Source organism: Lethenteron reissneri, chromosome 8 (genome assembly GCF_015708825.2).
Source record: "Lethenteron reissneri isolate LAM-NWPU_2019-01 chromosome 8, ASM1570882v1, whole genome shotgun sequence".
NCBI lineage: Eukaryota > Metazoa > Chordata > Hyperoartia > Petromyzontiformes > Petromyzontidae > Lethenteron > Lethenteron reissneri.
Window position 1 is genome coordinate 6132582 of NC_083786.1, and position 17911 is coordinate 6150492.

A 17911-nucleotide genomic window follows, 5' to 3' on the forward strand; every position below is an offset into this window, starting at 1 on the left:
TTCGCCGGTTGGAAACATTTAGGCTGGCCTGCCTACGATCCATCCTGGGTTTAACCAGGCTGGATTGTGTGAGGAGCTCACAAATCCTTGAAAGATCTGGGCAAAGTCCCATCAGTGAGCTCCTCCGGCAGGCAAGGCTGCGTTGGCTGGGTCATGTAGCCCGCATGCCCAGCCACCGCATGCCTAAACAGCTTTTGTTCGGCCGGATCGAGGGGGCTAGACGGGCGCGGCACGGGCTGGAAAAGAGATGGAGTGATGTGGTACAGGAGGACGTGGAGCTGAGTGGACTTGCCGATGACTGGTACCAGCGGTGTCAAGATCGGCCTCAGTGGAGGAGGCTCGTGAAGGACGCTACTGGGCAGTTGGAGGCAGTCGCCCTCCAACAACAACGGAGGGCGGAGGAGCGACGCTCACAACAACGAGCGGAGCGCCGGGTGGCTAAAGCACAGCAAGTTGGCACAGTAGGGGGCACAGGTGGTGCATCAGCCAGTCATCTCGGTCATCTCGGTCAGTCGACCCGTGGCACCTGGGTCTGCCCCGTGACCTCCTGCCAGCGGGCTTTCGACACTTCACGTGGCCTCAAGGTGCACTTGGCCTGGCACAAGCATCGTGGTGACGTCACCGCCACTTAGTGGCGAATGGCGGTTGTTGTTGTTGTTGTTGTGTGTTAGTGTGTGTGTGTGTGTGTTAGTGTGTGTGTTATGTATGCCGATGAGTTGGTAATAGCTGCTCATTCAGAAGAGGAGTTGGAGACGCTGCTGCTGAGACTGGAGCGTGCCACTAAGAGGTGGGGCCTTACCATCAGCCCCACCAAAACTAAGCACCTGCCTGGGTATTTTGTACCATCGGACACTCCACCCCCACAACTCCCAATTGGTGATGGGGCAGTTGTGGAGAGAGTGGAGAGTTTCCCATACCTGGGCAGTGTGCTTATGACCGGCTCCAGTTTATCAGCAGAGGTCTCACTCCGAATCAGTCGAGCGGCAATATCTTTTCATCGGTTGCGTAACGCTGTGTGGAAGCTACCTGGTCTGTCGCTCCGCACGAAGCTTCAGGTCTTCTCGGCCACGGTCATTCCCTCCCTTCTCTACGCTTGCGAAACGTGGACCCCCCTAGTGGAGCATCTTCGCCGGTTGAAAACATTTAGGCTGGCCTGCCTACGATCCATCCTGGGTTTAACCAGGCTGGATTGTGTGAGGAGCTCACAAATCCTTGAAAGATCTGGGCAAAGTCCCATCAGTGAGCTCCTCCGGCAGGCAAGGCTGCGTTGGCTGGGTCATGTAGCCCGCATGCCCAGCCACCGCATGCCTAAACAGCTTTTGTTCGGCCGGATCGAGGGGGCTAAACGGGCGCGGCACGGGCTAGAGAGGAGATGGAGTGATGTGGTACAGGAGGACGTGGAGCTGAGTGGACTTGCCGATGACTGGTACCAGCGGTGTCAAGATCGGCCTCAGTGGAGGAGGCTGGTGAAGGACGCTACTGGGCAGTTGGAGGCAGTCGCCCTCCAACAACAACGGAGGGCGGAGGAGCGACGCTCACAACAACGAGCGGAGCGCCGGGTGGCTAAAGCACAGCAAGTTGGTACAGTAGGGGGCACAGGTGGTGCATCAGCCAGTCATCTCGGTCATCTCGGTCAGTCGACCCGTGGCACCTGCTGGGTCTGCCCCGTGACCTCCTGCCAGCGGGCGTTCGACACTTCACGTGGCCTCAAGGTGCACTTGGCCTGGCACAAGCATCGTGGTGACGTCACCGCCACTTAGTGGCGAATGGCGGTTGTTGTTAGTGTGTGTGGCTGGGTGTGTTAGTGTGTGTGTCTGGGTGTGTTCGCGTGTGTGTCTGGGTGTGTTAGTGTGTGTGTCTGGGTGTGTTAGTGTGTGTGTTAGTGTGTGTGTGTGTTAGTGTGTGTGGCTGGGTGTGTTAGTGTGTGTGTCTGGGTGTGTTAGTGTGTGTGGCTGGGGGTGTTAGTGTGTGACTGGGTGTGTTATCGTGTATGTCCTGAACAGTGTTGTTAGCAAGTGGCACGTATGAAGGCCTCCACGGGTTGGTGACCAGCACCACTCCCCTAGTGACCATTGCTTACAATATCGTACCAGGTACTTTTTGGAAGCTGAGTCGACCTAGGGGAGGCCCAGGAGTGGTTCAGATAACCGTCTCTGGTGTTGCACCGTGAGCTCGGGTTCACGGTTCGTAGCGCAGCGCTCTAACCGCTGCCCATGCCGCTGGCGCCGAGCTAAGGTGAGTCGTCTTCGTTCAAATCTAGATTCAGTTGTCTTCGTTAGTCGTCTCTGGAACCTGAAAATTCGGTCACAGTTCCTATGATCACTGTTTCATTGCTTTTATGGCTTTATTTTGGTGATTTTCGAAAAGTTTTTTGGTTTGGCCATGTTTGGTTGTTGTAGTACAGAGTTAGACTGATTGCCTTAATCTAAGTTGTTTTGTGGTTGTTGTTTGACTTGCATACCACTGGGATTTTTGCACACAGTGTTGGTGTACGGTGCTTTTCCTGCAAAATTTTGCTGTCTTTCTTGGATTTTCTGTTTGCACATAGTCACTTTAAGATGTTTTCTTGTTCATGTTTTTGTTTTTTGTTTGTTGCAGTTGCACCCGATTCAAGAGCCGAATGGCTCACAGGGCTAGACCTAATACATGAACTTGAACTTGACACCCTTAAAGTGAGCCCCCGACCTCTCTTGTCCAACCGCACTGCGATAGGCGACGCGATTCTAATCCCTCGGTTCGGGGGTGGGAAACTCGTGTTTAATGCGTGGCCAAAATAAACGTAGCGCACTGCCATAAATACAAACAAGACAATACGGCCATTGAACCAAGGTGTATAAGTATTTACATATATATTTACCCAAAGGTCACAAGGAGTCCGGTTACCTTTTCAAGAGAGTCCTACAATGGGACATTTGGCCAACACCAATTGTCATTGAACCAAGGTGCCCTTGGTTCAATGACCGCTGCACCCTACGCCTCCCTGCAGCCGATTCGTCATTCGCCTTGACCCATTCTCCACCGATCCTGCGATCCGACTCCCACGATTCAGTTCCGCGATGATGGGAGACCCCAAGTCAACCTCCGCTTGGTGTGAGTCGATCCCTCCTGCCCCTGCAAACAGGCAGCCGTTACCTTACTCCCAGCCGTCCATGCTGTCGACTTCAAGTCCCTGCTCAAATCTCGGCTCAAGAACTGTCTTCTCTTCTGCCTACAGCGATCTCGAATTGAATACCTATAATCTCAGGCAACAGTTGGAGGCAGGGATGGTTTTTTAAAAATATTTGTAATCGTAGAATGCGTTGACGTCTGCCGAACAAGTCGTCCGTGAAAGCGAGCTTCTTATCCCAGTGGGCTTCACTCTGTGGGAAATAAACTTCTGTGATCACAATAGTATAGCTTTATTGACACCAGGCATAAGCCTGGCGTGCATCTTATCCAGAGAATGTGACACTGTCAATACTTGTGCGAATCAACATCTGCATGATGCACATGCCACTGCGTAACAGCGCGTCCCGAGGTCCAAGAATAGATTGTATTTTAACTTGTGGTTTCGTCACATTATTCCAAAGGTTACCATCTTCATAGAATGTGCAAGCAGTTGGCCTAACGAATCATAAACAGTCGACTGTATTTATTCATTAAGTGTCTAGTCAAGTCACTCGGACGAGGTGCATATATTTACCCAAAGGTCACAAGGAGTCCGATTACCTTTCTAAGAGGGTCCTGCAACGGGACGTTTGGCCAACAGCAATTGTATTTTTGTATGTCATTTGCTCTGGGAGGAAACCCCATACAGACCGGGTGAAAACGTCCTCGCTGGACACACAAATCGCCCGTGCCAGGTGTCACACCCAGGCCGTTCTTGCTGCGAGGTACAAGTGTTACCATTGCAGCTCCCTGTGTGAATGAGCGCATGGTCTGTTTCCAACCATGGATTGGTATTTAAAGACGCCAGCCAATTATAGGACAAATTCTCGCACCTGCCTTTGTTACACGTGAATGAACACAATTTTAAAGTTACGATCAGGCGCGCTGCAGGAATGCCACCAATACGTCACTCCCCTATACATTGTGTTCGCATGTCACCAGCGATGTCACAAAAGCGCTGACCTTCATGGAAACGCGTTTTTAATAAGCGTCAATACTCGTCTCGGACAGCCAAGGACACAACGCCTAGATGAAGGTCTTGAAACGATTTACCCGAATCGTTGACACAATACCACTGCAGCCTTAGCATGGAGCGAGATGTATGCAAATTGAGATTAGTTACGGTGCCAGATAATCTTGAGCTCAAATCAACGAGGCAATACCACATAGGAGCCCGGGCACAATCTAACTAATCTGAGGGCCGCACGCATTTTCAAGCGTTGGCACCCCAGGCTACTCTGCTCGGGTCCGCATGTCCTTGTCGGTTTACATTAGTACACATATCACCCAATGTTTCTGAAACTTAATTTCTCTGCGATCAACGTAAACAGGCTTCCCGAGCCAACTTACGCTATAGGGAATTAAATGTTCGTGAATTTCTCACGTGACCAGAGTATGGATTCCTGCAGTCACGAAAGCTTCAAATCAAGATTGACCGTTTATGTTTTTGCTCAGAATCCCATTTGCTTCGTTGTACTTTAATTTTTGGCTCTTGTACGTTTGGGGGCCCATGTCACTCTTGCAAATGTGACCATCCTTGATCTTTTCTCAGACTTAACACAAACTTGAAATATTCTAACGGTGAAGACTCATTTTAGCAAGATTTTGACAAAGGACTTGTGGCAAGGCGAGGCTTTGGCTATATTTCCACATGGTCGGGTTCTATTCCCAGAGTTGTCTTTCGGGCGAATTTTAACAAAGCACATGGTGCAGCTTCCACGACCGCCAAGGCCACCGAGTGGCATCGTTTGCGGTCACCCAGGTGCGCATTTCCCAAGCAGTGGTTTCGGTCCCACGAAAGAACGAGTCAAGCTAGTACACACAACTCGGTGGCATTAAAAGCATAATTAGGCGACAATTTTGGCCTTCTCTTCCACACTGGATATACCCCCCCCACCCCCCGTTTGGAAATCACAAGTACCCACATAACCCAACCATTCTGCTTGCCGATTAACTCGTGTCCACATTTACTGTTGGGAAAAAGAGCAGAAATCAAACTTCCGTTCAATCCCCAACCATTGCTCGAGCGAGTTAATTCTGCAAGATTCTTCTTCCACCCACACCAGTTTAACCCCCCACCCCTAAGGTTGGCCTCATCCAGCAGGGGATTGACCAAGGATTCTGTATATTCTGAATTCAGACTGCATCAACTTGAGCGTGGACCATGCTGAATATTAAAATCGTTGTCCATTTCCAAACCTCGAAGTATAGTAATTCGTGGGGCAAAAATTGACGTGACACAATACCAGTGCCGAAAACGCATAGCAGCAGACACATTGTTCAACAGGCCAGATTTCATTAGCACAATTTTTTATTCAGACAGAAGAGACTGCCAAGCAGCTCGGTTTACTCAGTAACGCAAACAGGCAAAATTTTATTTGTGAAGCATTCATAAAAGAAAAAAAGCACTTTCTTCCTTTATACCATCACCGACCTAGAAGTACATTAACTACAATCAGCAACACCGTTTACGATTATCAAAAAACACACAAGTACTCGACTAATAATAGCCATGCCACCAGTTGTAAGCCGTGGATGCAGGGGTGAGAGGGAAGGCAGGCGAGTGAAGAGGCCTGGTAGCACGAGAGAATGCAGAATCCGGAGTGTGGTGGCACGAGATAGCCACGCACGTTGCAAGGCAGCGGGGGGGGGGGTGTCATGCCTGTACGGGCATCATGCGGAAGCGATGTACGCAGCAGCTTGTGAGCCTGCGCTCTAGACTACAACAGCGCCAGCAAGGGAGGAGGGGGGGCAACGGTGGGGTGCGTGACTCTCGTGCTGGCGAGCACCACGCACGCAGTGGCGCCTTCTGCCACTGCGCGTTGTGGGATCCGTTCTGGTTGCGCACGCTGCGGGTATCAGATAGCGTCTATGTCGACATCTGCCTCCTCCTCCGCCTGCACTGGCTTCTTGATGGTTTCCACCTTCAGGTGGGTGGTCTTCTCATCGTACACCACCTGAGAAAATGATATGGGGCCATTAAGCTCTATAGTCAATGCTATGCAGCACACAAGTGATTTAGTTAATCGCACGGAACATTATGTTGAATGCAGTTGTAAGAAGGCCACGAGGTTTGGTGAGAATGAATCACGTCTCACAAACACGGTAAAATCCTCCTGTTTCTCTCCCTGCCTTAGTAATGGCCAAGCGATGGAAAAACGCTTGACCACTTTCGAAAGCAGGGTTCGCGTGGCCCTTAACACGCGTCGTTGCATTAGCCCCACACCCATGTATACGTGCACGCGCTGCTCGAACCTCCACATCCTTGTCATCGTCGTCTTCATCGTCCTCGCCATCCTCAGACTCCTCCTCAGCCTCTTTGAGCCAGTTGACAAAGGGGGCCGCCTTGGTACGGATGTCCTTGGCCAGCTCTTTCGACACGTATTTCTTTGAAACCTGCACGAATGTGCATGCATCTCATTAAGCATGACGCTCAGACACCATAGTTTGACAATGAGTAATAACCAAACGTATAAAGTGGGCGCACTGAACACCCGAAGTCAACTATGAAGACCAGGTCTAACGTAACATAATCTGGGGCCCTTTCCAACAGCTGTCATTCAAAAGCCGGTGCGCCACCCTTACCTTATCGTGCCAGCCAAGGATGGCCTCCTCCTCCAACAGGTCCGAGTCGTACATGTCCTTGAGAACGTGCGCCACCTTGGGCAACAGCTGGTCCCGGTGGACGCGCACCACGCACTCAAACCCACCCAGAAGGTACTTCTGGGCCTTCAGGTTGCGGTGGCAAAACTGCAAAGACATAGCCACGTGATCAAATAAAAACATAAACTACAACATTTGAGGGCACAGATTATGATGGGTGCAAAGGCCTGCAAGTGTCGGGTGTGCTGGGTGCGGTGGCCTGGCCAAGCAACGGTGTGTCTTGCGCCCACTCGCAGCGGACGTACACGCAGGAAGTGGCGCTTGTACTTCTTGAGCTGGTCGCGGATGTTTTCGTTGAGCAGCAGCTCTGACAGGATGAGTGGCGCCATGTTGCGCACCTCCAGCCGCTCTGCCTCGGCCACCAGCTCCTTGTCTGCGCCCTCGAGGACGCCCTCATCGCGCTTGTGCTGCACACGCCACAACATCGCCACCGAGCAAGATGAAACATTGTGGCCATAATCACAGCGCTTACCCCTCCACTTTCCAGTCGAATCCCTATCAGTTGATTACCACTAGTGGCTGTGTTTCAAGCCACTTATGTTGAGGACCATCCACAAGACATGACCAATTAGTCTCATTCATCTTGCATGTGTTAATTGACCATATATAGAGGACAAAGCAGTTACTGATAATATGGCTCAATAAAAAAACTATTTATTGCAAAAAAATGTTGGTTTCTGTTGCTCATCATTAGCAACGAGGCCCCTGCGCTCAGTAATCGTGAATTCAAAGAAGGATTTTCTATCACCAACAAACAGGATTAGTTATAAATTAAGTATCCATCTCCCATTACAAAACTCACCATTTTTCAAAGGTTGCAAGAATCCAGCTAGTGCAATGTAGAGGGGGGCACCCGTGCCAATGTCTGGTACCTTGACAAAGTCATAAAAAATGTTGACCCTCTCCTCCAGGGGCTTCTCCAGGTCATCGGTCATGGTGAGAATCTTGGCGTGCTCACTCATCTCGTCCATGCGGCGCCGTTGCGCCTCCTCAGACGTGTCATCACACCAGTCGTCGTCATCGACTGTGCCAGCCTGCATGCATGGGTGAGGCCTCGTTAAGAATCATGTTTTCACCTCGCCTAACCAGTGCTCACAACTCACCCACAACCTGCCCTGATAAACAAGCCTAGCTATAGCCACATACATTCCAGCCCCAAATAAGCCCTAACACAACCCCCATCTCCGCTCAAATCTCCATCCTACCCACACAATATGCACCCCGATGACAGCCCTCGTAAAGGCACCTACATCTCACCTTGCCCAGCGAGCCTTCGTAAGAGCCATTTATTCCATGTTGCCAAATGAGAACATGTTAAGACAATGGCGGAGCCAGGATTTTCAGGTAGGGGGGCAACTCCTTCAGCAATGACAAATGATAGGAGTTGTCAGTAAGGACTTGTCCCTTTGCTTTTGATTCGACGCGTGTGCGGCGATGGCACAAGACACCGCCATCACTGTCCAAGTCGAGGATCCAATACCTCACCCCTGCCACCTAGCAAGCGGGCTCTATATACATCCGCAAACCAGCCCTTTCTAAAGAAGCTCTCGTAAAACACACCTACACATCTCACTACACAAGCATGTGCCCATAACCCACACTCGCCATGCCTCGCAAGACCTGGTTTGACCACACAACCCACCCTGTGTACAAACCTTAGACGACCCACCTCATTACAAACATCCATACAATACAGCCAACGTTTGGCTTGCGAGTCATCAGCCATCTCTTTGAGCGCTCGCCCACGTTTGTTCTAGAGGGGCAACAATGCTAGGTCATAATTAGACCTGACGATGCGTAGTTTTTACCAGCGTATGCACCATTACATGACTGGTTTGCGCTGGCCAAGCGGTTTTCATCTCAGGGGCTTTAAAAAACAATGGTTCCACCACAAACACAACTAATCTGTATTCTTTGATTCTTTCGGTAAAGTAACAGTAGATAGAAAAAAATACAACTTTCCTGCCTCAGGTCACAGAAATGAAATGTTCAAAACATGACTTGGGGGGATATTTTCTGTGTTCCATTTAAATAGAATCCAAATACTGAATTCACTGTAAAGGATTTCCATACCGAATCTTTGAAATGCAAATCATGCTACCATGTGCATTTCACTATAGATATTACTTGCAAGAGGCTTTTTCGTCTGCGAGTCGCGAAGATTGAGATTTACGCCAGTGACCCACAAAACGCCCCCCACCCCTCCCCAGTGCCCAACTTGACGGCGCCACTCACCACCTCAGGGACATCGATGTCCTCTCCGTTGGCACGCTGGTTTGCGTTCTCCGCCGCAGCGCTCGAGACTGAGCCATTCTTCTCGCCTTTTCCTTTCTTGCTTTCCTTCTTGTCCTTCTTGGCCGTGCTCTCGCTCATCTCTGTTCACACAACAAACCGTCAGTCAAAATTCTGAACCCATTCCCCCGTTCAAGGTCAGACTTGCCTCTATTCCAACTATAATTCACTGCCGTCTACAACTCATTTTCAGCTTGCACTGCGATTGTTTTGTCCAGAACCACCACTCTTTTGTACAGCCGAGACACTTGTATTTTGACCGATTATGAATTCAATGCAATTTGGGATTGTAAACCTGAATGTTACTGCATCGACAAGACTATACTGCATTCCCTATAGTAACGTGAAGCCAATTTTTACACGACCACATACTAAATTACCAACATAGCGCTACAATCTCAGCATGTTTTAAAAGTCCCAGTAAACAATGCAGCAGCCTCATGTGAAGAATTTGTTTACCGGAGCATGTTGTGTCTGCAAATCTAAATCCAGTTTACCAGGCGGGTTCTTGAGGATGAAGGTGCAGAGCTTGTGTTTTGTGTCCAGCATGCCACGGTAGCCACATGCCTTGCAGGATTGACTGATGGTCTGCTTCTTGTGGTTCACATGCTGTTGCATAAAACAAAATATTTATTGAACACGCAATTGTTGCGAGGAAGCACATAAAGGCTTGAACAGCAAACAGGGGGCCTGTGTGGTTCGTACTACACTGGCCACCTTCACCACCCATAATGCTGGAGTGTAAATGGCTAATCATACGCCCGCTTCCCACAATATTTCCACGATTGCTCTCATTGCACAACATACAGCAGCTTGCCTGTCTGAGCAAGGCAGCCTAAAGCTGTTTGACAGTCACTGCTCTCATTTTGTAATGATATTGGTCAATCTAATCTGTTCTTCGTGATCATGTGTCAACTCAAGATTGCTGTCAGATTGTCAACGTTATTTTCCACTCCGTAAAGTGACGAATATCCCCGAAACCTCCTCAGCCACCCCCCCGTACACTCCCCTCCAACTCCACCCCCAACAACCACTCACCAAGTCAGTCTCAGGGTTCTCACACTCTGGGCAAAGGACGAACTTCTTGATGAATCCGTCGAGCATGTCCTGCAGGCGGTTCGACTCGTGCGAGCCATTCACTATGTAGCGCTCGTTCTTAGCGTCAAACTGGGTCTGTGCCCCCAGCTCGCAGCCGAAGTACTTGGTTGGATCTGCAACACGTACAGGGGGAAGGGGTGGGAGTGGTGAACAGTTATTGTCAGGTGGACGACTGATCCACTGCGGTTGGAAGAAAATGTCTGCGTGCAAGTTTCACGTGCAGTTACACAGATCCACTTACATGTTGGAGGCCGATTCAAAGCCTTGGCAACATCAACCATGTTCACAACCACTGTCTTGATGCCATTTCCCTTTCCTTCGACCTGGAGATGGAACAGTGAACGCAGGTCCAGCAGACATGTGCATTAGGAACCCAACATTTTAGCAAACGAGTACCAATTACGCATTTAACCATAAGAGGTAACAATAGCAAAGAATTCAACATTGTGTGCAAACTCCAGCACAAAGGGTATAGGCTAAATTAGACTACTAGTCAACACGCAGCCAGTGACTGGTCTCAAACAGAACCATTGACTAGTTGCTTTGTTTAGCAAAACATGTGCAAAAGTGTGAATTGGGTTGACATTCACATGGTACGTTATAATATATACACGTGTATAATTGCTAGATATAGAACGGCCAAACTGAACAAACACTAAGTTAAGCTTTCTCAAATTCAGGTGACGGTTATACCCAAACGTTTTCAATGTGGACAGCCACAGCCGTATTCGATTCATCTTTAGTTGTTGATTTGTGCTGGGCCAAGGATAGCAAACTGGCACTGCTGGAATGGCTAGCCTGACATTGGGCAATTACATTCGTGTCATGTTTGAAAAAGCTAATTTTAACAAACTCCAAATAATCATGTTGGCACTGCTGCAATTAACATAAATCCATATATCAATTGGTCAAATATATCGCTCGCTTCTACATTCCAGTAACATACTGAACATCTGTGAAAGAGCTTTAAAAGCCCATGGTATTCCTCCAGTACAAATATTCCGATTCTGACGCTAGTGGGTCTCGGAGTCTCACTTCACCCATCACACCAGCGTGTCTATGCCCACACCCCCAGCCCACCCAGCCCACCCCAAACCGACCTTCGCTATAAGTCGTGGCATCTTGTAGCGGTAGAATTGGTCGGACACGCTGCGATTAACGTTGAGCGCCATGGCGAGTGGGGGCGCGCGGCCAACGGCGGGCTGTGACTGTTGCTGCTGCTGTGGCTATTGCTGTGGCAGTGGCGGTAGTAGTGGCGGCGACGCTGGCGGGCGTGGGGGGGTGGGCTGAGCGGCTCTGCTGCGGCGGCTGCTCCTCTCCGGCTGCGCGGCTCGCTCTTCTTACTCTGCTGCTGGCGCTGCGTCTCGGCGCTCGCTCCACACACACAGCTGACGCGGAGCCTCGGCTCGGACATGAAAATCTCTTCCGCGCCGCGGTGGCTCTGCCCAAATGCGTCGCCTCTCGCTCCACTTCGGTTGCAATGGCTGCCAAACAGCTCTGTTGGAGGGGGGGGGAGAGAGGACGCGTGGTGGGAGGGAGGAGACGGGGTTTCGACGCGACCCGACGTTATTATGCGCGAGCCGCGTCACTGCGGATGCAGTCCGCTGCTGCTGAAATGGCCGTATCCCCTCCCTCTATACGCGCCCATCAACTCATTAGGAGGCGGCGCGTTGACTCATCCATTGACGCATTTAAAAAACGACCCTTTTCACTCAAGTATGCATAAATTACTTGCTAGGTGTGATATATGCCGATTGCATGCCGGTGACGCACAAAATACGGCGGCATAAGCAGAGCTAAACGTAGTCAAATTGAGGCGAATCCTCGACTCCCGCGTTAGATGGGTGATTAACTTCATTGCACAGATACCTGTACACGATGCGCGATTTAATCAGCCCATACTAAAGTCGTTCACTTTCGTGCGCATAGGCATTACCAGTTTATACATATAGGCGCATGCACTGATAAAACCATGCAAGTACAGGTAGATTAAACCACACGTTGCAACGCTTAGGACTTGACAAAGACGCTATACATCGAAACCGGGGAGACCGTGCTAGGCACATGTACAGTACACACTGCGGAGAATACCACGTGGGTGCGGGTGGATTGGAACGAAGGGCCCTCAAGACTTTGCCCTTGGGAGTGTCTAGACCCACGTGTAGACATGTGGGGCCGACTAAAAGGTGGGAGTCGTTTCCCGCTTGGGCTGGGATTAAACATGATCGACAAGTATTTTAAGGTACAGGTTGGTAAAAGCCACCCCCACCCCCATCAACACGGCTATATACAGCAGGGAGGTCAATGACCACGTTATAGGCCTAGGGCGGATGATAAAATACTAACGCATTACGCGAAACCACATTTTGAATAGCAAGAATTGAGACAAAGACTACGAGGTGTTAACAGATTAAGTGGAATGGAGGCGCGAAAAAGGGGCGAGAGAACTTTAGGGTTTGGCGAGTCATACAGCAAAGATGACCGATAAGGTGTGGGGGGGGGAAACACGTGGCACGAATTCGTGTCCGTACAATGGACAAGAGCAAGGGGCGTGCGCTCACCCAAGGCCGAAGACTGGATTGCACACGTGGCCGAGTCCGTGCGCACGTTTTACACACACCACGTGGGCGAACACAATTGTCTTTTGTTTCAGGAGTACACGCGCCAAGAATTCGTTCGCCACAGGAGAATATCTCGGTTACACGCGGTCGGGGTCACATGAGTGGCGACGACGATGGGAGGCGATGAGGAACGATATACCACCTACGCACACCTCGCTACGAACCGCGGCGTCGTTCAATCCCCCATCCGCTCCGCATTAAACACTTCTCTCGACCCCCTTACCCACCACCACCCCAGCCCTTTAACCCATCCCGCACCGAGGTGGACTCAGCCTAAACAGAAACAAGGACGAGCAGCCGCTCACGTCCGCCTGCGTCATGCAGCGTGGACGCCACCACCACCACCGCCGCCATCTTGTGCGGAGGCCTCCGGCCATGTTGGGTCGCGTCGACGACGAGACGCGGTTACCCCCTCACCACCACCATCACCACCCCCACCACGACGTTAATAGCCGTCGCCTTCAACATCAGACCTCTTTAACCACCACCGGTCGCATCTCGGGCGAAGCTTTTCTTTAACAAAAACCGCGAACCGTCGACAGCGCGCGCCATCACGAAACACGTCGAAATCAGCCGCGAAGGGGGTCGCGTCAACAGGCAATCGACGACGAAGGCGTTAAACGACGGCTTATCCTCCACGACAAACGCGAGCGAGTTTCATTAATAAACCGGGGGGAGGGGTGGGGGGGGACACGTACCGTGTTCGCAAAATAAAGACATAAAACCGCCGGGTCGCGCGAGAGCGAGGAGACGGAGGCAGGAGGCGGAGGCAGAGGCGGCTGCTGCGGCTGCCGAGGTCCCGACGCGCGGCTCCGTGGAGCAGAGAGAGGGGGACTCAGACCTGCGGCATTAAACAACCACCAATAATTACCTTGGGAAATTAATTCAGTTAAATATCATTAACGGACGTGCTTGGTCAAATACCGAGCAGGCGCCATAATAACAGGGTGCTTGAAAGATTAACACAAATTGAGGAGAAAAAAAAATATTTAAAATTAAAAACCTGGTGTAAAAAAATACTTGCAGAGATATCGAATTTCCCTACAATGTTTAAATATAAGTGCAATAGCGAGATATAATAATAATAGAGCGCGTTATGCTGCTGAGGGGAAGGAGGCAGAGCTGCGGCTCTCACCTCGGCGCGGGGCGGGGACTGAGCGCGGGAGGGCGCGCGAGCCCCGGATATGGCACCGCGTGACGTCACCGCGGGACCGGACGTGACGTAACAGGGCGGGGCGGTGGGGGGAGAAAGCGAACGAGGGCGGTCGCGCGCGCTCTCTTCCAGAAGTTTCCCGCGCAAACTCCGCCCCGCCCCCCCTCCCCATCGAGACCACGCCCACTACTCTCTTCTCCTCCCTGCTATTGGGGCTCCGCCCCTTTTGCTGGGTTAGAAGGCGACGCACCGGATTATAAGACGCACCACCAAACTTAAATTTCGATTTAAAGCTTTCGTGACTGCAGGGATTCCTCTTCTTGGTTCTTTCGGTAAAGTCACGTAGAAGGGAAGTAATAAAATAATAAAAATAAAACAATACAATTATTTTATGTTTTATTTATATTATACAATTATTTTATTATGTTTTATTTATATTATTGTATTAATTCCCTTCTACGTGACTTTACCGAAAACACCAAGAAGACCACCAAACTTGTTAAACCACCTTGGTTTAACACACCTACACACATGTACCGCATAATAAAACGCACCCCAAACGTTTAACTTTAGAATGCATGGTTAAGTTGCGTATTGTAATCCGGAGCATAACCGCGTGACTCTATCTGCATGGGCAGTTGATGTGTTGCTCGTGCGTTTCGTGGGGAGTGATCTGACCAACAAGCGCCCACGAGGCAATGGGTGGACGTCACCCGCCACAAATCCGGCTGGTGACGTCATCCGCCACTAATCCGGCTGGTGACGTCATCCGCAATGAATCCGGATGGTGACGTCACCCGCCACGAATCCGGCTGGTGACGTCACGCGCTGATGTACACGGTGACGTCACCTCCGCACCCGCGTTGCGCGGGTGGGGGGGGTGGTCAGCGTTCAGCCTGATGACGTCTTCCCGTTGTCACTTTAGCGTGTATGGTGACGTCAACGCTTCAAAGTGTTGAGCACGTGGGTTGGCTTTCGAGACCAATATCATAAGAGGTTTAGTTGAGTTAGATCGTGTAAATATAAATGTGTCGTTAAACCCGCCACCACCCGACACAGCCAATTAGTAAGGTTTGTCACGTAAACAGAACGTGCCAATTCGTTACGAGTAAAGCCACAACATTTACAATCTGAGTACGACGTTTCGCCAGTAATTACAACCGGCATCATCAGGCAACAGCCAGATTGCGTTGTTTGAGGGACTCTTCATCAGGACCCATACCTCTCAACCCCTTATCAGTTCTTACCGTATTACAGACCAATTCAGAGCTTATTGGCCACCCTGGGCCCTTTTATATCTCAACGTTCATCCTACAAAGTCCCATCACCAGAGAAAAGTATCAAATGTTAAAGGTAGCTCTACGATTAAATGGCTACAACAATGCTAAAATTAACAGCATTGAATGTCAAAGCAAGATCGACCGAAGATCGAACAGCAATACTGCTGAAAGCGATCAGGTTATTAAAACAATTAAATACTATATATTGCAGAAGTAATTAACAAATTAGCTAAAGTTTTAAAAAAAACTAAAAAATCTAAGTAAAATTTGACATGGTACACAAAATAAAATAAAAACAGCATCTTGTACTAAAGATTAATTTCCTAAGTTATCAACAGAAGGTGTGTAATCAATCTAGATTGGAAGTTTTCGTGACTGCATGGATCCATACTCTTTGGTTCTTTCGGTAAAGTTACGTAGATATAAAATAAAATTAATTAAATCACGTTTCGATTGCAACACAAGCAATCATCATCGGGTGTGACAACCACACCAAGAACATTTTTACTGATGAATTGCTTATGTGGCAGATGCTATATTGGACAGACGGGACATAACAGCGTAAAACTACACGAACACCAAAGAAATATCAAATACTCTCAGACACAACTGTCGGCAGATGCAGAACATACTTGCCAAGGACACTCAATTGATTTTGATAACGTTGAAGTGTTATGTAAAACTAATTATTACTGGCCGAGACTAATTCTAGAATCCATTGAATTGAGAGACAAATACATGTAGTTTTAACCCCTCTGACAGCTACAGGCTGAGTGCGACCTGGAAGCGTATTATTAAGTAATACATCTTACAACTGCATTCCTTATAGAGGAAACACATGCTAATTAACTAATTACTAATATTTAATTACAATACCCCCCTCCTCCGCCTCTGAGCTCTGCATCTGATTGGTTGAATGATGACCTACTCTTGCTCTATTTAAGACCAGAAGCAGGTGGATTGCTTCACTATTCTGGCAAATCCCCCGATTCTGGTTGATGTAATTACCAGCAAAGCGTAATATTCAAATTGTAAATGTTGTGTGGATTTACACTCCAACACACCGGTGGGCTGAAGTAGTAACTAATTGTCGCGTTGTTTACGTGACACACATTACTGGCTGTGTCGGGACGTGGAGGGTTACGACACATTTATACTTACGCGATCTAACCTAAAAACCTTTATTATGAAGACAAACATTTTGTTGTTGTTTCTCGTATTGAAACGGCTGTACGCCGTATGGACCTGAAATCTCAATTTCCCCTGTACAAGAATATGGTTAAACCGTATGGATTGACAGCTGATGACCTCAATTACCTCTCTTGACAAACTGAATGGAGTTCAAAAAAATTAACCCGTAAAAACAAAGTTTTTCACTATAAATCCTTTATATGCGTGGCGGCGAGAGTCCTCTCGTCCTCTGGCTTGAGATGGCTGCCACCATTAAGCAATTGGTAATTAAATATAATTTATTTTTTCCTAAAAAGTGTAAAATTTTTGAAAAAAATTTTCACGAAAATAAATTGTCACGCACAACGAGTCTGTGTGCAAAATGTCAGCTCGATTGGATCACGGGAAGTGGGTTAAAAAACGACCAAAAGATTTGCACGGTCGTAAGCGTGCAAGCAAGCAAGTGAACTTAATATAAAGGATTTAATAACTCGCAAACACTTTGTGAAAGACCCAACGCAGAAGATCACTGGATTTGATCATTCACGAAGCTCATGGTAGATGCGGATACCTGATGCATAAAAGTAAGCTTAAAAGCACTCCAGTGCGTGACTGTGGTCACCCAGGAGAGACCGTCCACAATGTATAACGACGCAATGCCCAATCCACAAATACAAAGGAGACATCACGGTGATACAACTCCGCTGATCCTTGGACGATGTTGCCTGGCTTGGCCACCTGAATGTGAAATTGTAGTTGTTATTCTGCAACAACATCAGCCACACGAATCAATGGCGAACCCATCTTCCGGAACATTTTGGATCCCATTGTTAATTGGGAAATTCGGCAATTTCACATGCCTGTCCCCGGCAAGAGAAGACTCATTCTCGCCTTAATGCGTATTTTCCTGCGAGATCGCTTGACGGGCACTGGCTCATTATTGATGCTTTCTTTACCACTGTGGTCAGCATTAATCATAATAGAACTTGTACCGCGCGGTAATTAACGCGGTGCGTTAATCGAGCCAATTAAATTGAAGATTGAGATTTCAGTGTGTGCGTGCGCACGTGTTACACGTGACGATGCCGGCGTAAATTGCATGATGCACCACGTGGCACGCGATTACCAATCATCGGGCGGGTGCAGCGTGGAACGAGTTAATTTGTATTTGTTAGGGGAGTTAATTGGTTAAACGCGTGGTGGGTCGCGAGGAGTTTGGGAAACCCTGCCCAATTCGCAGCTGTTCCTGTACAGCACAAAGGTGACTCAAGGCATGGCTCAATTATGGGCAAGCCTCCCAGAAGGGGGCCATAATTGTGAAACAAAGCAGTGGACGTGAGTGGCTCCAAGTGTCGATAATGGTTGATGACGATGATCAATTCACTGATGGATGAAAGTAGTGTTCGTCTTAGGGGTTGGTTGAAGGCAGTCGCTTTAAGCTACAGTGAACAGAACCATGGTACAAAGAACTACAAGCCGCGCAAGGG

At 49.1% G+C, this 17911-nt stretch overlaps 1 protein-coding gene and 1 non-coding gene across 2 annotated transcripts; both read right to left on the reverse strand.

The window, feature by feature from the left end:
- Positions 1 to 5440: 5440 nt before the first annotated feature.
- Positions 5441 to 13709, reverse strand: EIF5 (eukaryotic translation initiation factor 5). The gene is made up of 11 exons (XM_061579702.1): positions 13520 to 13709; positions 11301 to 11697; positions 10442 to 10523; positions 10141 to 10313; positions 9600 to 9711; positions 9046 to 9185; positions 7683 to 7844; positions 7056 to 7217; positions 6733 to 6897; positions 6403 to 6543; positions 5441 to 6104 (listed from the first exon to the last, which is right to left on the reverse strand). Exons 2-11 carry the CDS (start codon positions 11370 to 11372, stop codon positions 6006 to 6008), a joined length of 1308 nt encoding a protein of 435 aa, XP_061435686.1. The 5' UTR covers positions 11373 to 11697; positions 13520 to 13709; the 3' UTR covers positions 5441 to 6005.
- On the reverse strand, positions 6202 to 6331 carry LOC133339313 (small nucleolar RNA SNORA71). The gene has a single exon (XR_009754706.1). It is a non-coding gene; the product is annotated as a small nucleolar RNA SNORA71 (small nucleolar RNA).
- Positions 13710 to 17911: the final 4202 nt, after the last annotated feature.